Here is a 19,861-nt window from a genome sequence, read left to right as displayed (position 1 = left end):
CTTCAGCACTTCTTAACCATATACTAAATGGGATTTGTTGGGAAACTAATGGATTTTGAGGTAATTCTGTTTACCAGACAAAGAAAGTACCTAGGGGATGATTCATACAAAAAAAGTATATGACTAAACCAAACTTCTCGTGACGGGGTTCTCTAAATCTATGATAGAAGACTATCGTTACCTCAGATGAGCATTAGCTAGACAAAACAAAATATTTGGCAGAATTCCTAAAAATCTAAAGCCTTTCAGTCCAGAATTGTAATGAGAAGTTCTAAGGAGTCATTCAACAGTAGCCATTACTTTCTGTTTTTGACACTATCTATACCGTTGCTAATACACATTCATACCTCAAGCGGACATTGGCACCGATGTAAGATTCATATGGCTTTTCAACTTGCATAAATTCAAAATCATAACTTCTGCTCTGAGTCAATTCTCCAGGCAAGGCTAGTTCTTTCACTAGGTTTACAAATTCGTGAGTATTACTCTTGTCATTGAAAAGTTCTAAGAAATTTGAAAAAGCAAAAACGACCAATTACATTTAATATGTTTCATTAAAACTCAAACTTCTACCTCCAAAGCAAATCATTTTTACCAAAATAATTAGTTGGATCTGTCTCTAATACAGTAGAGCTATGATATAAATTCCATTATTCCCTTCATTATGCTCCACCTAGGCATAAAAAAATTCAAGCAGCACGGCACAATGAAAATTTCTATTATTAATAACGTATTCATCCCTTTAATGTAGTTAGAGTTTGCCCAATATGAAGCTGTTTTAATAGACACATTTCCGGCAATTATTTGAACCTCCTCCCCTCAAGGCAGAAAGCATTTATTGTTTTGCTTTAGTTAGGCAAATATATTACCTTGATAAAACTACAATATACAAATACAAAAAACGTTTCAACTATCAGTGAATTACTAAAATTTGCCCCCTCAAATATAATCTCATCTGGAATAGATACAGAAACAAGTATCTACCCATTCCAATTTTGACACTTTAAAAATGTATAGTAAAAGTTAGAAAGCTAGATTTAAAACCCAGCTATGTATACTGTATTAGAAAGACCCATTTTCTTTTCTCTTTTCTGAATCTGTAGTAGCAAAAGATTTATAGAGTTTAACTCCTACTAAATCAAGAATGCCTCTGAAATACATATATGGAAATATTTATGGAAGCTGATCTAAGTCAAGAAGAAATTACATCCCTCCTTTTCACATGGAATCTTCTGACAGGTGAGTCTGGCTACAGGCACACACTAGGTTAGGAAGACAAATGGCATGGGTAATTAGAAAGTGAAGGATGAAAGTGACACTGGAAATTGTAAAGCTGGTGAAAGATGCAGGCAGATGGAAATTCCAGTGAGTCAACTAATTTTACTTGAATTATTTCTCAAGGCTGGTAGCTCACATAACTCCTTTCATTTTTAGTAACTAAGTTTAATAACAAATAAAGGCAGGTTGAGTCAAGTATCATTTAATACAATACAAAGAAACCTGTTTTAATGTTTACAAAATAAATCCTCTTTTATTATGCAAAATCAATTCCTTCCTTCCACAAAGCTAAGCTCTAATTCACGCATGTAAGTGCCAAATCCAACCCTCTTCAAACTCAGTTATCATTTAAAAAAAAAAAAAAAAAGTAATACTATTTTAAAACTCACCAATTTGACCTACAAATTCAATTCTAATTCCTTGGTGCTCTAGCCTCTTTCCAGGTTGCTTAAAGGCTAGGTTTACCTGCCAAAACATGAAATTATAAAAGATGTTAACAATCCTTTGAGTGGGCCTACCAATAGATTCCTTCCAGATGAATGCAATATATAAGCCCTTCAGGTATTCATTTCTGAAGTTTGAGACACCACCACATACCTAGATCATGATGACTTTATAGCAGTAGAGAAGGTATAACTTATACAATCACTTAGACATAAATTTAAAAGCACCTGCTTTGTTAGGAAGGAATCCTTTATAAGCTGGAGAACTATACTCAAATCAAAAAAAGGGAAAACTTTCAACTATTCAAATGCGTTTTCCAGTCAAATAGTTAAACAATTCTACACAATAGCATTTTAATGTAAGGTAATCACTAATTCCAAGAATTTACTTAAAAAGATCATTTTCAGCTCTTAGTAACCAAAAATATAGTTATAATTCCTAACCTTAAAAGCCATGTTTATTGCCCCTGAATCTGCTACTCACCCTAAAAACAGAATTTCTAAAGATTTAAATTTTGAGTATGATTTATCTCACATATTTTTTAAGTAAAATATATAATCTTTAAATTCCTAAATTCACATCTGCCAAATGGAAAACTTAATTTTATAAATTTTTAATTTGAATTGACAAAATATCTGTAAAGTACATACATATTAAGAAAATTTTTTCCAAACATTAAAGGATTAGCTAACATATAAAAAAGCCTACTTCCAGATGTATTCTTTACTATAAAAAATATTAATATGACTCAAAAAAGCATTTTTAATAATGCTTCTCAAAAGATAACAGTAATCAAGGGTCAATAAAAGCAGAGGTCCAATTACTTCTGTTTGAAAACTATATTAACTAAAATATTCATTTTTCTGTATCTTCCATATCTGTAACCAGAATGAGTTAGTTACTTGCCTTCCAAATTAATATCTCAGAGAAAGAATAAACAAATTGTGGTACATCATATGATGGAATATTATTAAAGTTTAAAAATAATAAGATCAAAGAATTTTTAATGATGTGGGAAGATGTGCATGGTTATGTTACATGAAGGAAGCATGGTCAAATTGTATACAAGCATAATGCCAATTGTATTTCTTAAACTACACAAAAGAAATACTCTTAACAACAGTTACTTCTGGAATGTATGAGTAATTTTGTTTTCTTCTTTGTAGTTTTCAAGATTTCTTTTGTTGCTCTTTTACAATAGGCAAATAACACCTTCAAAGTCAGAAAAATACTTCTTGAAGGAAAAAAAATTAGTACTTAGAGGCTCCACATACACTAACAAGTTGAATTTTAGGCTTGAACCACAAATAAAACAAGCATAAAACTAGCATAAAACAAGCATACTCCCAGCTGTTTCTCAAGCCAAGCAGGAATTAGAGCTCTTCTCTAATTTATACTAATAAAACACGTAAGAAGAACATACTTTTTAAAATGTCTATTTGGCAACAGGTTTTGGGAATGCCTTCATTTGAACGTGGCTGTGTCTGGTATTTTTTAAATGTACAGACCTTCAAAAAACATTCTGAAACCCTATTATTAAGGTAGAAATGCAAAGTTATTTCATTTTCCTACCAAATTACCTAAACTCTGAAATTGTCCTTGGTCTCCTACTGATGTCAAAAACAGTTGCTTTGTAAGCCTGATGCAAGATATTCTGGAATCTAAAGGATCCCAGAGTTAGAAAACATAATTGAGCATATTTAAAAGCTGTTCTAAAAGGGAGCATAGAAACATAAATTAAACTAGGATAGTGAACTGGGTTAAAAAGTTTTAATACTAACTGTTACAATTTTGTAACTTTTATTACAATTTCAAATTTACAAAACAGTTTTAATAACAGCACAAGGAAATTCCATATAATCTGTATTCAAATTCATCATGTTTATATTCTGTCCCATATGCTTTACCACCTTTTCTCTCTCTATATATGTGCATGCATAGATACACAACTTTTTTTTCACAGTTGAGAATAATCTGGAAGCATCATGCTCCTCTATAATCTCTTACATAATCACAGTGCAATTATCAAAATCAGGAAAGTTAAAACTCCACAGTTTATATTCGAATTCCAACAACTGTCCCAATAATGTACTTTATACCTTTTTCCTTCTGTCCAGGCTCTAATCTAGAATCGTATGTTACATACAGTTATGTCTTTTTAGTCTCCTTTAATCTCAAACATTCCTCAGTCATTGCCTTTCTTGACCTGGATGTTTTTAAGAATATAGGTCACTTACTTTGTAGAATATCCCTCAATTTGGGTTTTGTTTGACGTTTTACCACAGTTAGACTCAGTTTATGCATTTTTGCCAAGAATATCGCAGAAAATGAAGTTGTATCCTTCTCAGTGTATCTTATTAGGAAGTACATGATGCCAATTGGTGATGTTAACTTTGATCATCTGGTCAAGGTGATCTGCCAGGTTTCTCCAATTTGAAGTTACTATTTTTCCCCTTTACTATTAATAAGTAATTTGGATATGTGAGACTATGTGTATATGTATAAAAGGCCATGAAAACAAAACATAAGGAAACAATCCATATATAAAACATACACAGGGGCAACTGGGTGGCTGAGTCAGTTAAGCATCTCTTGATTTCGGCTCAGGTCATGATCTCACAGTTAGTGAGTTCAAGCCCCGTGTTGAGCTCTGCACTGACAGTGCAGGGCCTGCTTGGGATTCTCTCTCCTCTCTCTCTCTCTCTCTGCCCCTCTCCCCGCTCATGCATTCTCTCTCTCTCCTCTTTCTCTCTCAAAATAAATAAACGTAAAAAAAAGACATATTCATCGCTCTAACAGGCCAATCTCAAAGCTCATTCTTCAGCATATAATATCCTGTAGATGTCTCAAATAATGCTGTCTTCAGGAGCTATGTAAGTGAAATTCATCTACACTGTGTTTAAGACAAACATGTATTAATTTCCACACCATTTATAGTATAATTTACAGTTAATTACCAAGATATCTGTACTCTGTTGTTGCTGGATATTGTGGTTTCCCAAAATTAGTTTCAACTGCTGCCAGAAGAATAAAGTCCATATTCTTGAAAGATACTTCAGTAATATTCTTTGTTTAAAAAATTAAACTATAAAGCCCTTAACCTCAGAATAAACCTCTGTTCACTTTTGTAACAAGGAATTCAGAATTCACTATGGGTGGCTTGGTAGACAAGCTTGAATTGCTTCAAGACAATTTACTTATCACTGATCAATCTAAAAGAATGTTAAGGAATTATACCTTATGAACCCACCAAAAATATTCCCAGAAAAATCACTATCAAATCTTTCACAATTCACAATTTTCTACAATTACTGTACCTAGTAATTTCAATTAATAATAAACAATAATTAAACAATCAATAAGACTCTCAGAATTACTCAGAAGGCCTAGTGATACAAGTTGAAATTAATTTTATTTATTTTTCACTTAATTTTTTCAATGTTTATTTTTAAGAGCACATGTGCGTGCAAGTAGGGAAGGGGCAGAGAGAGGGGGCAGAGGATCCAAAGTGGGCTCTGGGCTGACAGCAGATAACCTGATGCAGGGCTCAAACTCACGAACTGTGAGATCATGACCTGAGCCAAAGCTGGACACTTAACCAACTGAGCACTCTTCCTCTCTCTCTCACAGTAAATAAACTTAAAAAAAAATGAATACAATTCAGAGAACAGGAGAAAATATTTGTGAAACATAACTGATGATGGACTTGTATCCAGCATATAAAGGAACTCTTGTAACTCAATAAAAAGCAACACAATAAAAAGAAAAAAAATGGGTATGAATAGACTTTTCCCCAAAGATATACAAATGGCAATCAGCACATGAAAAGATGTTCAGTACTAGTCATTAGGGAAATGCAGACCAAAACCATGAGATGTGATAGCACTTTATACCCACTAAGATGGCCATAATAAAAAATACAATATTAAGTAGTGCCAAAAAAGTGAAGAAACTGGAACCCTCATACATTGCTGGAAAGAATGCAAAATGGTGCAGCTGCTTGGAAAAGACTGGCAGTTTTTCCAAAACTTAACACAGAATTAACATGATTGAGCAATTCTACTCTAATGTATATACATCTAAGAGAAATGAAAACATATATTCACACAGAAACTTGTACACAAATGTACAGCATTATTATTCAGAACAGCCAAAAAGTAGAAACCCAAATGTCCTCAACTGATGAACCGGATAAAGGAAATGTGGTATATCCCTCCATATTCCACACGGATATATATTGGAATATTAACCATAAAAAATGATGTTTTGATACATGCTACATGAACAAACCTTGAAAACATTATGCTAAAGGAAATAAGGCAGACGTGAAAGGGCAAATTTTGTATGACCACCTTTAAGAAATAACTAGAGGGATGCCTGGGTGGCTCAGTCAGTTGAGCGTCTGACCTCAGCTCAGGTCATGATCTTGCAGTTCGTGAGTTTGAGTCCTGCATTGGCCTTGCTGCCCTCAGCACATAGGCCACTTTGAATCTTCTGTCCCCCACCACGCCATCCCTTCCCTGCTCACACTCTCTCTCTCTCAAAAATAAATAAAACATTTTAAAAAAATAACTAGAACAGGTAAATTTACAGACAACAAAGTGGACCAGAGGTATCCAGGGACTGGGAGAAAAAGGAAATGGCTAGTTATTGTTTGATGGGTACAAAGTTTCTCTTTGGGGTGATGAACAAATTTTGTAATGGTTGTACAACTCTGGGAATGTAATTAATGCCACTGAATTGTACTTAAAAAAATGGATAAAATGGCAAATTTAGTATATATATATATTTTTTACTAACTTCTTAAGAAGGAATGAACCCTGAAAACATCACATTAAGGAGCTAGACACCAGAGGCTATATATTGTACGAGTCCATATATATAAAATATCCAGTAAAGGCCAATCCATAGAGAAAGAAAGATTTGTAGATTAGCGACTGCTAGGTGTCTCAGTCCATTCGGGCTGCTATTACAAAATACTGTCGACAGGATGGCTTGTAAACAACAGAAATTCATTGCTCACAGTTCTGGAGGCTAGGAAGTTCAAGATCAGATCAAGTGCCACCAGACTTGGTTGAGAGCACTCTTTCTGGTTCACAGATGGCCATCTATTTTACTGTGTTCTCACATGGCAGAAGGTATAAGGGATTTCTCTGGGGTTTCTTTTATAAGAGCACTAATCCCATTCATAAGGGTTCTGCCCTCATAACCTAATCATGTCCCAAAGGCCCCATCTCCAAATACCATCACGTTGACAATTAGGTTTCAACACGTGAATTTTAAGAAGGCACAAATATTCAGTGTATAGCACTAAGGAAGCGATTGCTAATGGTATGGTGTTTCTTTTGGGGTGATGAAAATGTTAGGGAATTAGTGGCGGTGGCAGTACAATTCTGCAAATATAGTAAAAACACTGACTTGTACACTTTAAAAGGGTGAATTTCATGGTATGTGAATTATACTCAATAGGTTATTTTTTAAAAAAGAAAAGAAAGCAAATGTCACAAATAGACCAACGGAACACAACAGAAGTTGGAATAAAATCATACAACCTCTAAACTATGACAAAGGTGATATTGCAGTGCAATGAAGGAAACGATAAGTGTTCTGGGTTCACCAGATATCCATGTGGGGGGTGGGGGGAAACTAGCCTTGACTCCTATGTCACACAGACAAAATCAACTCCAAGCAAACTGAGGCTCTAAATGTGAAGTGTAGGGGCACCTGGGTGGCTCAGTCCATTAAGCATCCGACTTCGGCTTAGGTCATGATCTCATGGTTCGTGAGTTCGAGCCCCAAGTCAGGCTCTGTGCTGACAGCTCAGAGCCTGGAGTCTGCTTCAGATTCTGTCTCCATCTCTCTCTGCCTCTCCCCTACTCATGCACTCTCTCTCTTTCAAATATAAGTAAATATTAAAAAATTTTTTTAATGTGAAGTGTGTAAAATAAACAAATTTACAGGAGAAAGGTAACAGGAGAATATCTTCATGCCCATAACGTAGGCAAAGATTCCTTAAATAGGATACAAAACATACTAACAAAAAGGAAACTGGGGCACCTGGATTGGCTCAGTCATTAAGACTCTTGATTTTGACACAGGTCATTATCTCACGGTTTGAGAGATCAAGCCCCATGTCGGGCTCTGCACTGATAGTGCAGAGCCTGCTTGGGATTCTCTCTTTCTCTCTCTCTCTCTCTCTCTCTCTGCCTCTCCCCGGCTCGTGCTCTCTCAAAATAAATAAACTTAAAAAAATAATAATAAGGAAACGGAACATTTGTAATGTATTAAAATTAAGAGCTATTCATCAAAAGACAGCCACAAGGGGGCGCCTGGGTAGCTCAGTCAATTGAGCGGCCAACTTTGGCCACGTTATGATCTCAATAGTTTTGGTTGGCTGCTGTCAGCACGGAGCCCGCTTCAGATCCTCTGTCCACCTCCGCCCCGCCACCCCCCCCCCCCCGCTCCTCCCCCACTCTCATGCACTGTCTCTCCAATATTATACATCAATAAGAAAAAAGTCAACTGAGTAGAGAAATGAGCTCTCCCCACTCCCCAAAAAACGTGAATAGACACTTCATAAAAGATATCAAATGGCCAATACATCTATAAAAAGTAGTTCAACTTCACTGAACATCAGGGAAATCAAAATTAATACCATGTAACAATCAAGGGAATGAGACTATGAGAAGACAAGCCATAGAATGAGAAAAAATATCTGCAGGAGACACATCTGGTAAAGGACTGTTATCCAGAACATAAAAAGATCTCTTAAAACTCAACAAGAAGAAAACAAACAATTTAAAAATCTGCCAATTAAAAATTAGGCAGATCATGTGAACAGGAGCCTCACCAAAGAAGATACACACTTGGCAAATAAACATAAAAAAGATATTCAACATCCCATTACCACTACACACCTATTAAAATGGACCAAATCCAGGGGCGCCTGGGTGGCTCAGTCGGTTGAGCATCCGACTTCGGCTCAGGTCATGATCTCACAGTTTGTGAGTTCGAGCCCCGCATCAAGCTCTGTGCTGACCGCTTGCTCAGAGCCTGCTTCAGATTCTGTCTCTCCTTCTCTCTCTGCCCCTCCCCCACTCACGCTTTGTCTCACTCTGTTTCTCAAAAATAAATGTTAAAAAAAAATTTTTTTTTAAAATAATAATAAAATAAATAAAATGGACCAAATCCAGAACGCTGACAACACCAAATGCTGACAAAGATGTGGAGCAACAGGCGCTCTCACATGTTGCTGAAGGAATGCAAAATGGTAGCACTACAATGAAAGACAATTTAGCAGCTTCTTACAGAGCTAAAGATAGGCTTACCACACAATCCAACAAGCACACTTCTAGGTATTCATCCAAATGGGCTTAAAACTTATACCTATACAAAACTTGCACAAAGATGTTTGTAGCAGCCTCACTCATAAATTGCCAAAACTTGGAAGCGACCAAGATGTGCTTCAGTAGGTGAGTGGATAAATAAACTGTGGCACATCTGGGGCGTCTGGGTGGCACAATCAGGCATCTGACTCTTGATTTCAGCTCAGGTCACGATCTCACAGTTTGTGAATTTGGGCCCCACACAGCACAGAGCCTGCTTGGGATTCTCTCTCCCCCTCTTTCTCTGCCCCCCTCCTGCTTGCCCACCCACTCTTTCTCTCTGTCTCTCTCCTCCTCTCAAAATAAATAAGTTAAAAAAAAAAACTTTAGAAATTTTTTTTTTTTTTAAATGAGAGAAAGAGAGCGAGCAAGCAGGGGAGGGTCAGAGAGAGACGGAGACACAGAATCTGAAGCAGGCTCGACTCTGAGCCGTCAGCACAGAGCCCAACACAGGGCTCAAATTCATAGGCTTCGAGATCATGACCTACACGTATAAGGGCAGGAGGTATACAGGAAATAACTGTACTTCCCTCTCAATTTTTCTGTAAACCTAAAACTGCTTAAAAAATAATTCTTAAAAAAAAGTTCTGGAAAAAAAAAAAGTATGCAGACAGAAATTCACATGTCAGGAATACCATAAAAAGAATTTATTCTTGCTTTGGATGGGATATCAGACCTCTTAGAACTTCAAAACTAGATCTAATATATGCAGGATTTTTATGCAGAGTCCCTACAATGCAAAGCCAAGTTTGGAAACCAATTATTCAGTCCAACCTCCCTAATTTTAAGGTGAAATCCATAAGGTTAAATGACTGCCCCGAATTATCTACCAAGATTGGTAAAGTCATGGCTAGATCTCCCACCTCTAATCCAACAATCTTTTTTATTATATTCAGATATTTCAGAAAACCTAGACTTGTTCTTAGTGAACATGCTGGGTCACAGATAATCAATGCTTGTTTTCTTCTCTTTTAAGCTATCTTTTCAAAATACTCATAAATCATCTATTTAATAACGTGTTCTAAAGGTATGTCAGGAATCAATATTAACAGCAGTTACAACATTTGCAAAATAGATACAAAAAGCAAATATCATGTACCCCTCTGATAAAAACAACAACAAAAACACTACCCACATATACTCTTGCCAATGGAATTTAACTTGTGTCTCATCAAGTCTCTAAATTCAGCTACCAATTTACAAGGCAAAAACTCTGTCATGAGTATCCAATCACAAAGAACTCTGCAGTTCAAGTGTCCCAAGTTCTTCAGAGTTTAAAGAAAAGATAGTCATAAAGAGGGAACCAGAGATTGAAAGAGATTTAAAAGCGATATCAATCTTTTTAAAGGAACAAGAAACGATTAAGAAACACAAGGGATTTTATTATTATAGAAAGCATAGTGGCTGGCTTCTTTTGAGAAGAGACTATAAGTGACTGAGATGAGACACAGGGACTACTGGCAAAGTTCTCCTTCTTGACATCAATGGTAATCACAAGAAAACATGCCTTATATTTATTTTGTGGTTTTTCTCTACGTGTTTTATTTTACAATAAAAATAGATTTTACAATAAAAATTTATTTTACAATAAAAATACAAAAAAATATTTTAAATAAAAATTTAACCTTTTATTTTACAATAAAAAGGTTAAAAATGAAAAAAAAAATCTCAGGTCAATAAATAATCAGATTCCAGATACGGTATCTTTTGAGCAACAGAAAACATTTATCTACAAAAGGTTTTATCATTTTTAAAAATGTAGTCTATAGTTATTGATTAGGTCTACATATGATCTCTAGCAATTCCAAAAATATAATCTGAAGGCCTACTGTTTTTTAAAAACCACACTGAAGTAGCTTTATTTCCTTAAATTTGTCCTCTTCCTTTATTTGTCCTATAACATCAGCCATGAACTCCTAATTGGCCCAGATGACATAAGATTATGTTAAACCAGACAATAAATGTTCCCTTCTAGACTTAAAAACAAACGGGGCACCTGGGTGGCTCAGTCGGTTCAGCGTCCTATTTTGGCTCAGGCCATGATCTCACGGTTCCTGAGTTCGGGTCCCGCATCGGGCTCTGTGCTGACTGCTGACAACTCAGAGCCTGGAGCCTGCTTCCGATTCTGTGTCTCCCTCTCTCTCTGCCCCTCCCCCACAAGCACTCTGTCTCTCTCTGCCTCTCAAAAATAAAGAAAACTAATAAAAAAAATCAAAAAACAAACAAACAAAAGTTATGATTAATGGGTATCAATCATATTTGCTAAGGTGTAAGATTATTCTTCTACAAAAAAAGATTATTCTTCTACATTGCTTGATAAGGAAAAGGGGCAAAAGTGAAACCTTACGTAAGGTATCATAAACGTATCTGACTATGCATAGATACATTCCAAATGTACATTAAATCCTCTACAGGGTACCAAGAAATGAGATCAACAGACACCACAGTAGTAGTGTAGAGAGATAAGCTACAAAGAATGAGAAAGAAATTTTTAGAAAGGTATACTAAAGAATTATCCCCAATCTCTACAACTCAACTTAATGTAAAAGGAGAAACAAACTTTTGAGTGGATCACAGCCCCAGTGAAGAAGCTAAAGCGAAACATGCATAGTCACAAACACAAAATTCTGCATACAATTTTAGACTCTGTCCCTGTAATCCCTCCAGTAAGAATCTCTCTTGTAGGGGAACCTGGGTGGCTCAGTCAGTCAAGTGACTCTTGACTTCAGCTCAGGTCATGATCTCCCAGTTCGTGAGTTTGAGCCCCAAGTCAGGCTCTGCGCTAATAGTGTGGAACCTGCTTGGGATTCTTTCCCCCTCTTCATGTACCCCTCCCCTGCCCCATTCTCTCTCTCTCTCTCAAAATAAATAAGTAAACTTTAAAAAAAAAAATCTTTCCTATAAATGCTCTAATGGAATCAAGGATTTTAGCTGACCTTCCAAAAAAACCTTCCATCTCCAACAAAATCATTCAAATTTAGAAACAGCGCAGACAACTTTGATGACTAATTCTAATATCCTACAACTAGATAGTTCTCCCAAACACAAGATTTACCTTTCCTGAAACAGATTCTCCATCATAGAAAAGATAGTGTTTTTCTACTTTGCCATCTTCAGTTTTCATCTCGGCCATTTTCCTGGTTTCCCCATCATTAAGGACAACATCGATCTCACAAATGGGTCCAAAAAAGCCTCCAAGAAAACTCTGAAATAAAAGGAAAATGCCCATAATTATGTGTTGTCAGACAGTACATTTTGTAATTCAAGTAAAATTACCTATGACCTACAGTTAAACAGACTGCAAATCTGTTGAGTACAACAAGGAAATAAGAACTTAAATTCCACATCAAAACTAAACAAATTTAGGAGCACCCGAGCTGGGTCAGACCTTGCAACTCTTGACCTCGGGGTTGTGAGCTTGGGCGCTACATTGGGTATAGAGATTACTTAAAAATAAAATCCTAAAAAAAACAAAAAACCTAAACAAATTTAGTATAACAATGCACATACAACTAATATTGTACTGTACATTAAAATGTTAAGAGGACAAATTTATATGTTTTTTACCACAATTTCTTAAAAGACAAAAAGAAAACTAAAATTTAAACATGCTATAATTTCAATCATTGCCATAGGTAAATGCTATAAATAATTACTAACATATACCAGAAATCTAAAAAAATTTTTTTTTATTTATTGATTTGAGAGAGAGTGCACAGGGGAGGGGCAGAGAGAATCCCAAGAAGGTTCCATGTTGTTAGTGTGGAGCCCAATGTGGGGTTCAAACCCACAAACTGTGAGATCATTACCTGGGCAAAAATCAAGGGACAGACACTCAACAAACAGACTGTACCACCTAGGCACCCCTAAAAATTAATTCTTAATATATGGTTTGAAAAGTCCCCTTTATTCGTGGATCTTTCATATAGCAGAACTCATAAAATCCAAATTATGCGTATAGATCCAAATGAATTATTACTATGTAATACTTACTATAAAATGCACTGCGATATGGGTCTGAACAGGATGCGTTACATTGTGTAAGCCCTTGGAATAAATAAAACTGGCTCTAGTAGAGGAGACTGACTAAATTTCTGTGAATTTTTCCAAAGAAAATGTATAAGCTGGGGTGTCTCGATTGCTCAGTCGGTTAAGCATCCAACTTCGGCTCAGGTTATGATCTCAGGGTTGTGGGATGAGCCCCGCATCAGGCTCTGTGTTGGGGACACAGCCTGCTTAAGATTCACTCTCTCCCCCTCTCCCTCTGCCCCTCTGACTCTAAAATATAAATAAATAATAAAATTTACATGAAGAACCATCTCCTATCCTGTCATCCTACATCCTTTCTTAGTCTGCCCTACACAACCATAGTAATCTCTCAAAAACATAAACCTGATCATATGCTGTTTAAAATCCTTCAACAGGCTGGTGAGAGTACAAATGGGAACAACTACTTTAGAAAACAGGTGGCATTATCTGGTAAAGCTAAAGATATACATACCCCATGACCCAGCAATTACACCCCTAGTTATCTACCCTGAAGAGAACTCTTACACATGAACCAGGAAATGTAAATGTAATGTAAATGTAAGAATGTTAATAACATCATTGTTCACAATAGCTCCAAATAGGAAACAATTCAAATATCCATCAACAAGAGAATGGGTACATAAATTTTAGTCTATTCATAAATAGGCAAAGGAATGAGACACAACTATACACACAGATGACTCACACACACACACATACCCACTAATACTGAAAGAGGTCAGACACAAAAAGAATACACATGCAATATTATTCCGTTTATTAAAAAGTCAAAAACATGTAACATACACTCTAGTATTAGAAATCAGGAAGTGGCTAGAAGAGAGCACAGAGGGAGCTTCTAGAGGGCTAGTTATGCTGTTGTGTTTTTAAATTTTTTTTTAATGTTTATTTATTCTTTGAGAGAGACAGCGCATGAGTGGGGAAGGGGCAGAGAGAGAGAGGGAGACACAGAATCTGAAGCAGGCTCCAGGCTCTGAGCTGTCAACAGAGCTTGATGCGGGGCCCAAACACACGGACCATGAGATCATGACCCGAGCTGAAGTGGGTCACTCAACCAACTGAACCACCCAGGCGCCCCCCTATGCTGTTTGTTTTTATCAGAGCACTTCCTACACAGGTTCATTCACTTTGTGAAGATACATCAAGCTGTATATTTGTGCACTCTTCTGTACTTCACTGTTACACACACACACACACACACACACACACACACACACACACATATTCCCTAACGTGGCCTACATGTAACTGGCTCTACCCATTACCTCCAACCACACCAGCCTCAAATTATCCAAGTTAATCAAATTTGCCAGTTTCTTTCTCATCCTAGACCAAGTATCCTTAACCTAACTAATTCATCCTCTGAGTCTCAGTCTGACTCATTTCCATAAAGAGGCCTTCCTTTCCTTCCTAATTGAAACTAGAGTCTCCAAATTTAGGCCTCACAACACCATGTAGTTTTTACTTCATCATTTATTATACTGTGTGCTTATTCAATACCTGAATCCCTAACTGAACCGTAAATTCCCTGACGACAAATACTTTATCCTTTGCTCATCACTAAAGACACAGTAGCTATGGGTAGTATGTGGAATTTAGTAGAAAGCATTAAAATATATATTGAATGTTAAATTAATATTGAATAAAACACATACTGTTCTGGGGACCCTGGGTGGCTCAGTCGGTTGAGTGCCCGACTTCGGCTCAGGTCATGGTCTCACAGTTTGAGTTCAAGCCCCACACTGGGCTCTGGGCTGACAGCGTGAAGCCTGCTTCAGACCCTCTATCTCCTTCTCTCTCTGTCCCTCCCTCTCTCTCTCTCTCTCTTCTCTCTCTCTCTCTCTGTCAAAAAAAACATTAAAGAAAACTTAAAAAAATTAAATATAAAAAAGTTAAAAACACATGCTGTCCTCATAATAAAAAATAGATACAAAAGAAAGGAGTTAAATCTGGAATATTTGATGAAACTAGCCCTCCCCCCAAAAGTTAGCATCGGTGCAGTAGATAAGTCTAGAGCAAGGAACTTGCATCAAATCTCAATTCTGTCCTTAGGTAGCAGAGTAACAGCAAGCAAGCTAATGATCCTCTTAAAACTCAGTAGGTCACAGGATGATACCATGATCAAAGAAGACAGTGTTTTCCTAAATTCTGAGCCTGCTGGGTTTTATTAATCCTATATTAACAAAAAGATTGTGATTTCAGGGATGCCTGGGTGGCTCAGTCGGTTAAACGTCTGACTCTTGGTTTCCACTCAGGTCCTGATCTCACGGTCTGTGGGTTTGAGCCCCGCATCCAGCTCAACACTGATTGTGCAGAGCCTGCTTGGAATTCTCCTTCTCCCCTCTCTCTCTGCCTTCATCCGAGTTGTGCTCTCTCTCTCTCAAAATAAATAAACTTAAAAAAAAATGGGCAAGTTTAAAAATAAATATATCGTAATTTCAAGAAATCAACTCAAAAAATTGCCAGATTTGTATTTTTGACATACTACAAAAACACAAGCAGCATGTTTTCCTTTCAGCAATGTTTTAATCTTTCCTGGCAACATTACAAATAACAAAGTCAATTTTAACCAGAAAACTAATTTTAATCAGAAAATGATTCTGAACTTAGAATGAAAAACATCAGTGATAGGTCATGTGCACTGTCCCTTCCTAGTTAGCTTTCACACTCCCAAGTTTTAAATTCAAAACTTGCTCAAGATGGTTTATGTTCTCCTAAGGGCTACAGATATGACAATGTACAGCAGCTCAAAATCAGGCTGCTGATATTTACTAATTATCAACTATGTGCAAACTACTGAGCAGCCAAGGTGGCAGGGAAGGGTGGGAAGGTGGGAACTGCTATGGGAGGAGCAATTATGAAAGGGTAGAAGACAACAACCTCATTTAAGATATAAAATAGAAGCAGGAAAATAAAATTCAATTTTTTCATTCCCCTTTAATACTTCCCAGAGCTGCTTCCAGGAAAAATGAGATTCGAAAACTACAAAAATTCTTTTACAAATAAAAGCAAATATTATGGTAACTTTTCCCACATATGGATACTTAACGCACAGAGAACTTAGGATTTGAAAGCTGACACTAAAAGATCAAAATCAAAATTGCCACTAATTAAAGTGGTGTAAAAGAGGGGCACCTTGGTGGCTCAGTCAGGCTAGGCGACCAACTCTTCATTTCAGCTCAGGTCATGATCTTGCAGTTCAGGAGATCGAGCCCACATGGGGGTTCTACACTGACAGCACAGAGCCTGCTTGGGATTCTCTCTCTCCCTCTCTCTTGCCTCTCTCCCGCTCACACTTGCTAGTCTTATAAAACTTCACAATTAACTAATAACATAATTATATAGTTAAATAGTCTTATTTTGACATGATAGGTAAAAATCAAAAATTCCTACGCATTAAAAATATGTGAAAGCTATGTTATCCTTTATTACTTTCTGTATGCCTGTAGTATTTCACAACTAAAACTTTAAAAAGTAGGCTTACTTTTCAACATAAATTGTCAAAACACTAAGATGGGGACAGATTAGATTTTTTTTAAAAGCCCAGTTATAATACATACAGAAGCATAATAGATTAATAAACTGTAACATTTTAACAAGATTAAGTTAACAAACACCATGAGAATTCAGCACCAGGTTAACATCCAGTTTTTCACATTAGGACACATCAAAAACAAACTAGTCTTATCAAAGGCCTCCAGAAAACTGTCAAGGTCTTACAATTAACAAGTAGACAACGGAGAGAAAAAGACATCTGAGGTAAAAGTTTGGCTTTTCTCTTTTCCTTCTTTTTGTTTTTTGTTGCTTATGTATTTTTGAGAGAGAGAGCAAGCAAGTGGAAAGGAGGGCAGAGAGAAAGAGAGGGAGAGACACAATCCGATGCAGGCCCTAGGCTGTCAATACAGAGCCCAACAAGGGGGGCTTAAACCCATGAACCTTGAGATCATGACCCCAGCCAAAGTCAGATGCTTAAGCGACCAGACCGACAGAGCCACCCAGGCGCCCCTTTGTTTTCCTTCTAAAAGGAGTTGAAAGAAAAAAGATTTGTCTACCCAAAGTCTTGCTTTTGAAGTTTTTACTACAAGATATGCATCTTCCGTCATTTCAAACAAAAGTCATAAAATTAAAATCTTTTTTAATTATTCACTTCAAATTTTAATAATTTTCCTGTTATGTAAAGAAATCAAAATACATAATTGACAGGATGGTGAAGACTAGGAGGTAGAAAGTGAGTGAAAATTGTAAAGAAGGTTAGAATACATTAACATAGGCTTTTGCTGAAATTACAGAAGACATGTATTAAACTGAAAGATTACTCATATCTTCAAGTGAGCATTTAAAATATGAGATTTTCAGGAGCAATATTAGACAATAATATACAAGTCAAAACTCTTAGGTAGCCTTTAAATAGCTAACCTGCAATATATATGACTATTAAAAGATTACAGCATTGTTTTTACAGTTTTCTAATTGTGGCCTAACCCTCCTATCACCTTTAGGTTAACTTAAGATTTTCCATATAATTCATAAACCCATACTGGGCATTACCACCCAGCAAAATTACATGTGAATATGTTAAAAGCCAACAAACTCTTTAGCCCTCACTGAAGAAATTTCACTACCTCCAGTGGATGTAAAGAAATGCAACTCAAGGTGAGTGGATAGGGAGGCTCTCAAAATTTACACAAGCAATGAAACAGCAAATTTTCTTGCATAGGTTACATTTATGTCCATTTGTGTTATAAAGCTTTACAATTCAGTTTATGTTTGATGAGTAACTTGAAAATAAATTGCTCTTAAACTATTCAAAAGCTTATTAAAAGTAATAATTTTAAAAATAAGCAATAAATAGGAGGGCCTTTTAGGTCTTCTTGGCAAATTATATTCAATTAAAAAAGACTTCCCTAACTCCCTCACTAGGCAAGGTCTCCTTTTTAGATTTATCACAACTGTAATTTCCACGTTAAATAAATAATTTGTACAAACAGATCAAACAGATGTTTACCTCCCTCTAGACTGTAAGCTACAAGAGAGCAAGGCCTGTTTCAGTCTTGCTCGTGGCCCCTGGCCAACCTAAGTAATTATTTGTTGCATGAAAAAAAGGGCCCCCAGTTTAAGAATGAATAGGTCTGTCTTTTACTTTTCTGATTTTAATTAAATCAACACGATTTCTGAGTTTAAGATGTATTTATTCAAAACAATTTATTTTTAATTTTTTTTAAATAAACCTAGCTTCTGCTTCAGCCAAAACTCTCAGTTTACTCAACCAGGGAGCTTTGGTAAAGCTAACAGTATCAAGAGAGCACACAGTAGGCACTCAACGTACACTTGTTAAAATCAAACGAATACCACAAAGTGAGCCAAATGAGATCCAATCTAGAGACGGCCAACGCACACAAAGTTAAACGCCTTGTGCTTCCCACGAACCGGTTGGAGTACTCCGATTTCCCTCCCTTCTCTGTTCCCTAGGCCATTTCAACATCCCGAAGCGTTAAGTTTCTAGAAAATGGCTTGGGGAAGGAAATGAGAGCCAAAGCTTAAACTAGCGGGCACAAAACCAGTGTCTGAATTAAAATCATCCCACTTCAACGTCCTTTCCTTTTTTTCTCCCATTCTACAAGTGTCAAAATCAAGGCTGAACTGGGGTCAGGATACGGCAGAATGTCACCACAAAGAGATTAAAACAACAACAACAACCCGGAGTTTATCAAGCTCGTGACACTGAAAGAGAGTGACCCAGTACCCCCCCCCCCCCACCAGCCCGGAACTGGGGGACTCCCGGGTCACTCCACCTGAAGGGAAGCTAGGCTGTCCGGAAGGAGCGGAGGGACTAGCTACCTTGGAAGGGGAGGCGGCGCTGAGCCCCCGCAGAGGCGGGGTCCGAGTACCCAGCCAGGGCCCCCACAGCCGGTCGAGGAAGGCGGGCAGAGGCTCCGACATGGCCAGGAGAGCGCGCAGCCGCCCGCAGGTGCTCGGGCCTCTGCGAGACCGGGAAAAGGCGGCCCCGCCCGCCCTTCCCCGCTCCCGGGGTGGCTAGACAGGCCTAACCCGGTTCCCCGCCCTGCTCGCCGCCCCCCTCCTGCCGCTCCCCTCCGCCCCACCCGGGATACCCGGCCCGCCGTTGGCGGGCCCGCCGCGCGCTGTAGGGCCAGGACTGGAGGCGAGCGCGCGGGCCGCCGCGCACTCACCATTGTCAGCGCCGCCGCCGCGTCCCCCCCACTTCACTCCGCTTCCCTCAGGAGAACTCCCAGCCCAGATTCCCTCCGCCCCAGCGCCCGTCACGTGACCTGGAGCCGCTGGCCGCACGTGACCCCTCCCTTCCTTTCCTCCTCTCCCCCTGCTCAGGTCCCCTCCCGGCCTCTTGCCCCGCCCCACTGGCCAGCCAGGCCCTCGAGGACTGGCAGTTTGGAGGCGGGGCCTCGTGCTCCACCCTACGGCTGAGGAGGCGGGGCCACTGAGATGACGTAAAGTGGGAGGGGCCTGGGCGGACGCAGGCACCACAGGCCCTCCTCTCCCTCCCTTCCGTCACGTGAGGGGCGGTCGGCTGACGGGCTTTGCCACGCCCAGTTCCTCTTCCCTGTGGAAGTTTGAGTAACTGGAAAAGGACGGGGGGGTGGTTTATCTCCCTGGGTGGGTTACTAGGGCCCCTCCGAGGTGAAGGGGCGCTGTTACCCGAGGCCCTGCTTCCCTAGGCCTCGCAGGGT

General features: G+C 38.2%; 1 protein-coding gene across 3 annotated transcripts in view; it reads right to left on the bottom strand.

The window, feature by feature from the left end:
• Nucleotides 1-19,476, bottom strand: part of VPS26A (VPS26 retromer complex component A) — a 33,108-nt gene extending 13,632 nt beyond the window's left edge. The window contains exons 1-4 of one of the 3 annotated variants that reach the window (XM_019444373.2): nt 19,346-19,476; nt 12,163-12,312; nt 1,668-1,743; nt 348-504 (exon numbers count right to left, since the gene is read on the bottom strand). In XM_019444373.2, the coding sequence (XP_019299918.1) occupies nt 348-504; nt 1,668-1,743; nt 12,163-12,312; nt 19,346-19,348 (386 nt within the window). In that variant the 5' untranslated portion in view covers nt 19,349-19,476. Of the gene's footprint in view, nt 1-347; nt 505-1,667; nt 1,744-12,162; nt 12,313-18,995; nt 19,141-19,345 lie in introns of those variants that run through there. The other 2 variants (XM_019444375.2, XM_019444374.2) reach the window with 2 other exon arrangements.
• Between the last annotated feature and the right edge of the window lie 385 nt (nt 19,477-19,861).

Source organism: Panthera pardus, unplaced genomic scaffold (genome assembly GCF_024362965.1).
Source record: "Panthera pardus isolate Hobbes unplaced genomic scaffold, ASM2436296v1 HiC_scaffold_22, whole genome shotgun sequence".
In the NCBI taxonomy this organism is placed as follows: Eukaryota; Metazoa; Chordata; class Mammalia; order Carnivora; family Felidae; genus Panthera; species Panthera pardus.
The sequence above is the reverse complement of the archived record's forward strand: the minus strand, read 5'-3'. Positions and strand labels throughout refer to the sequence as shown.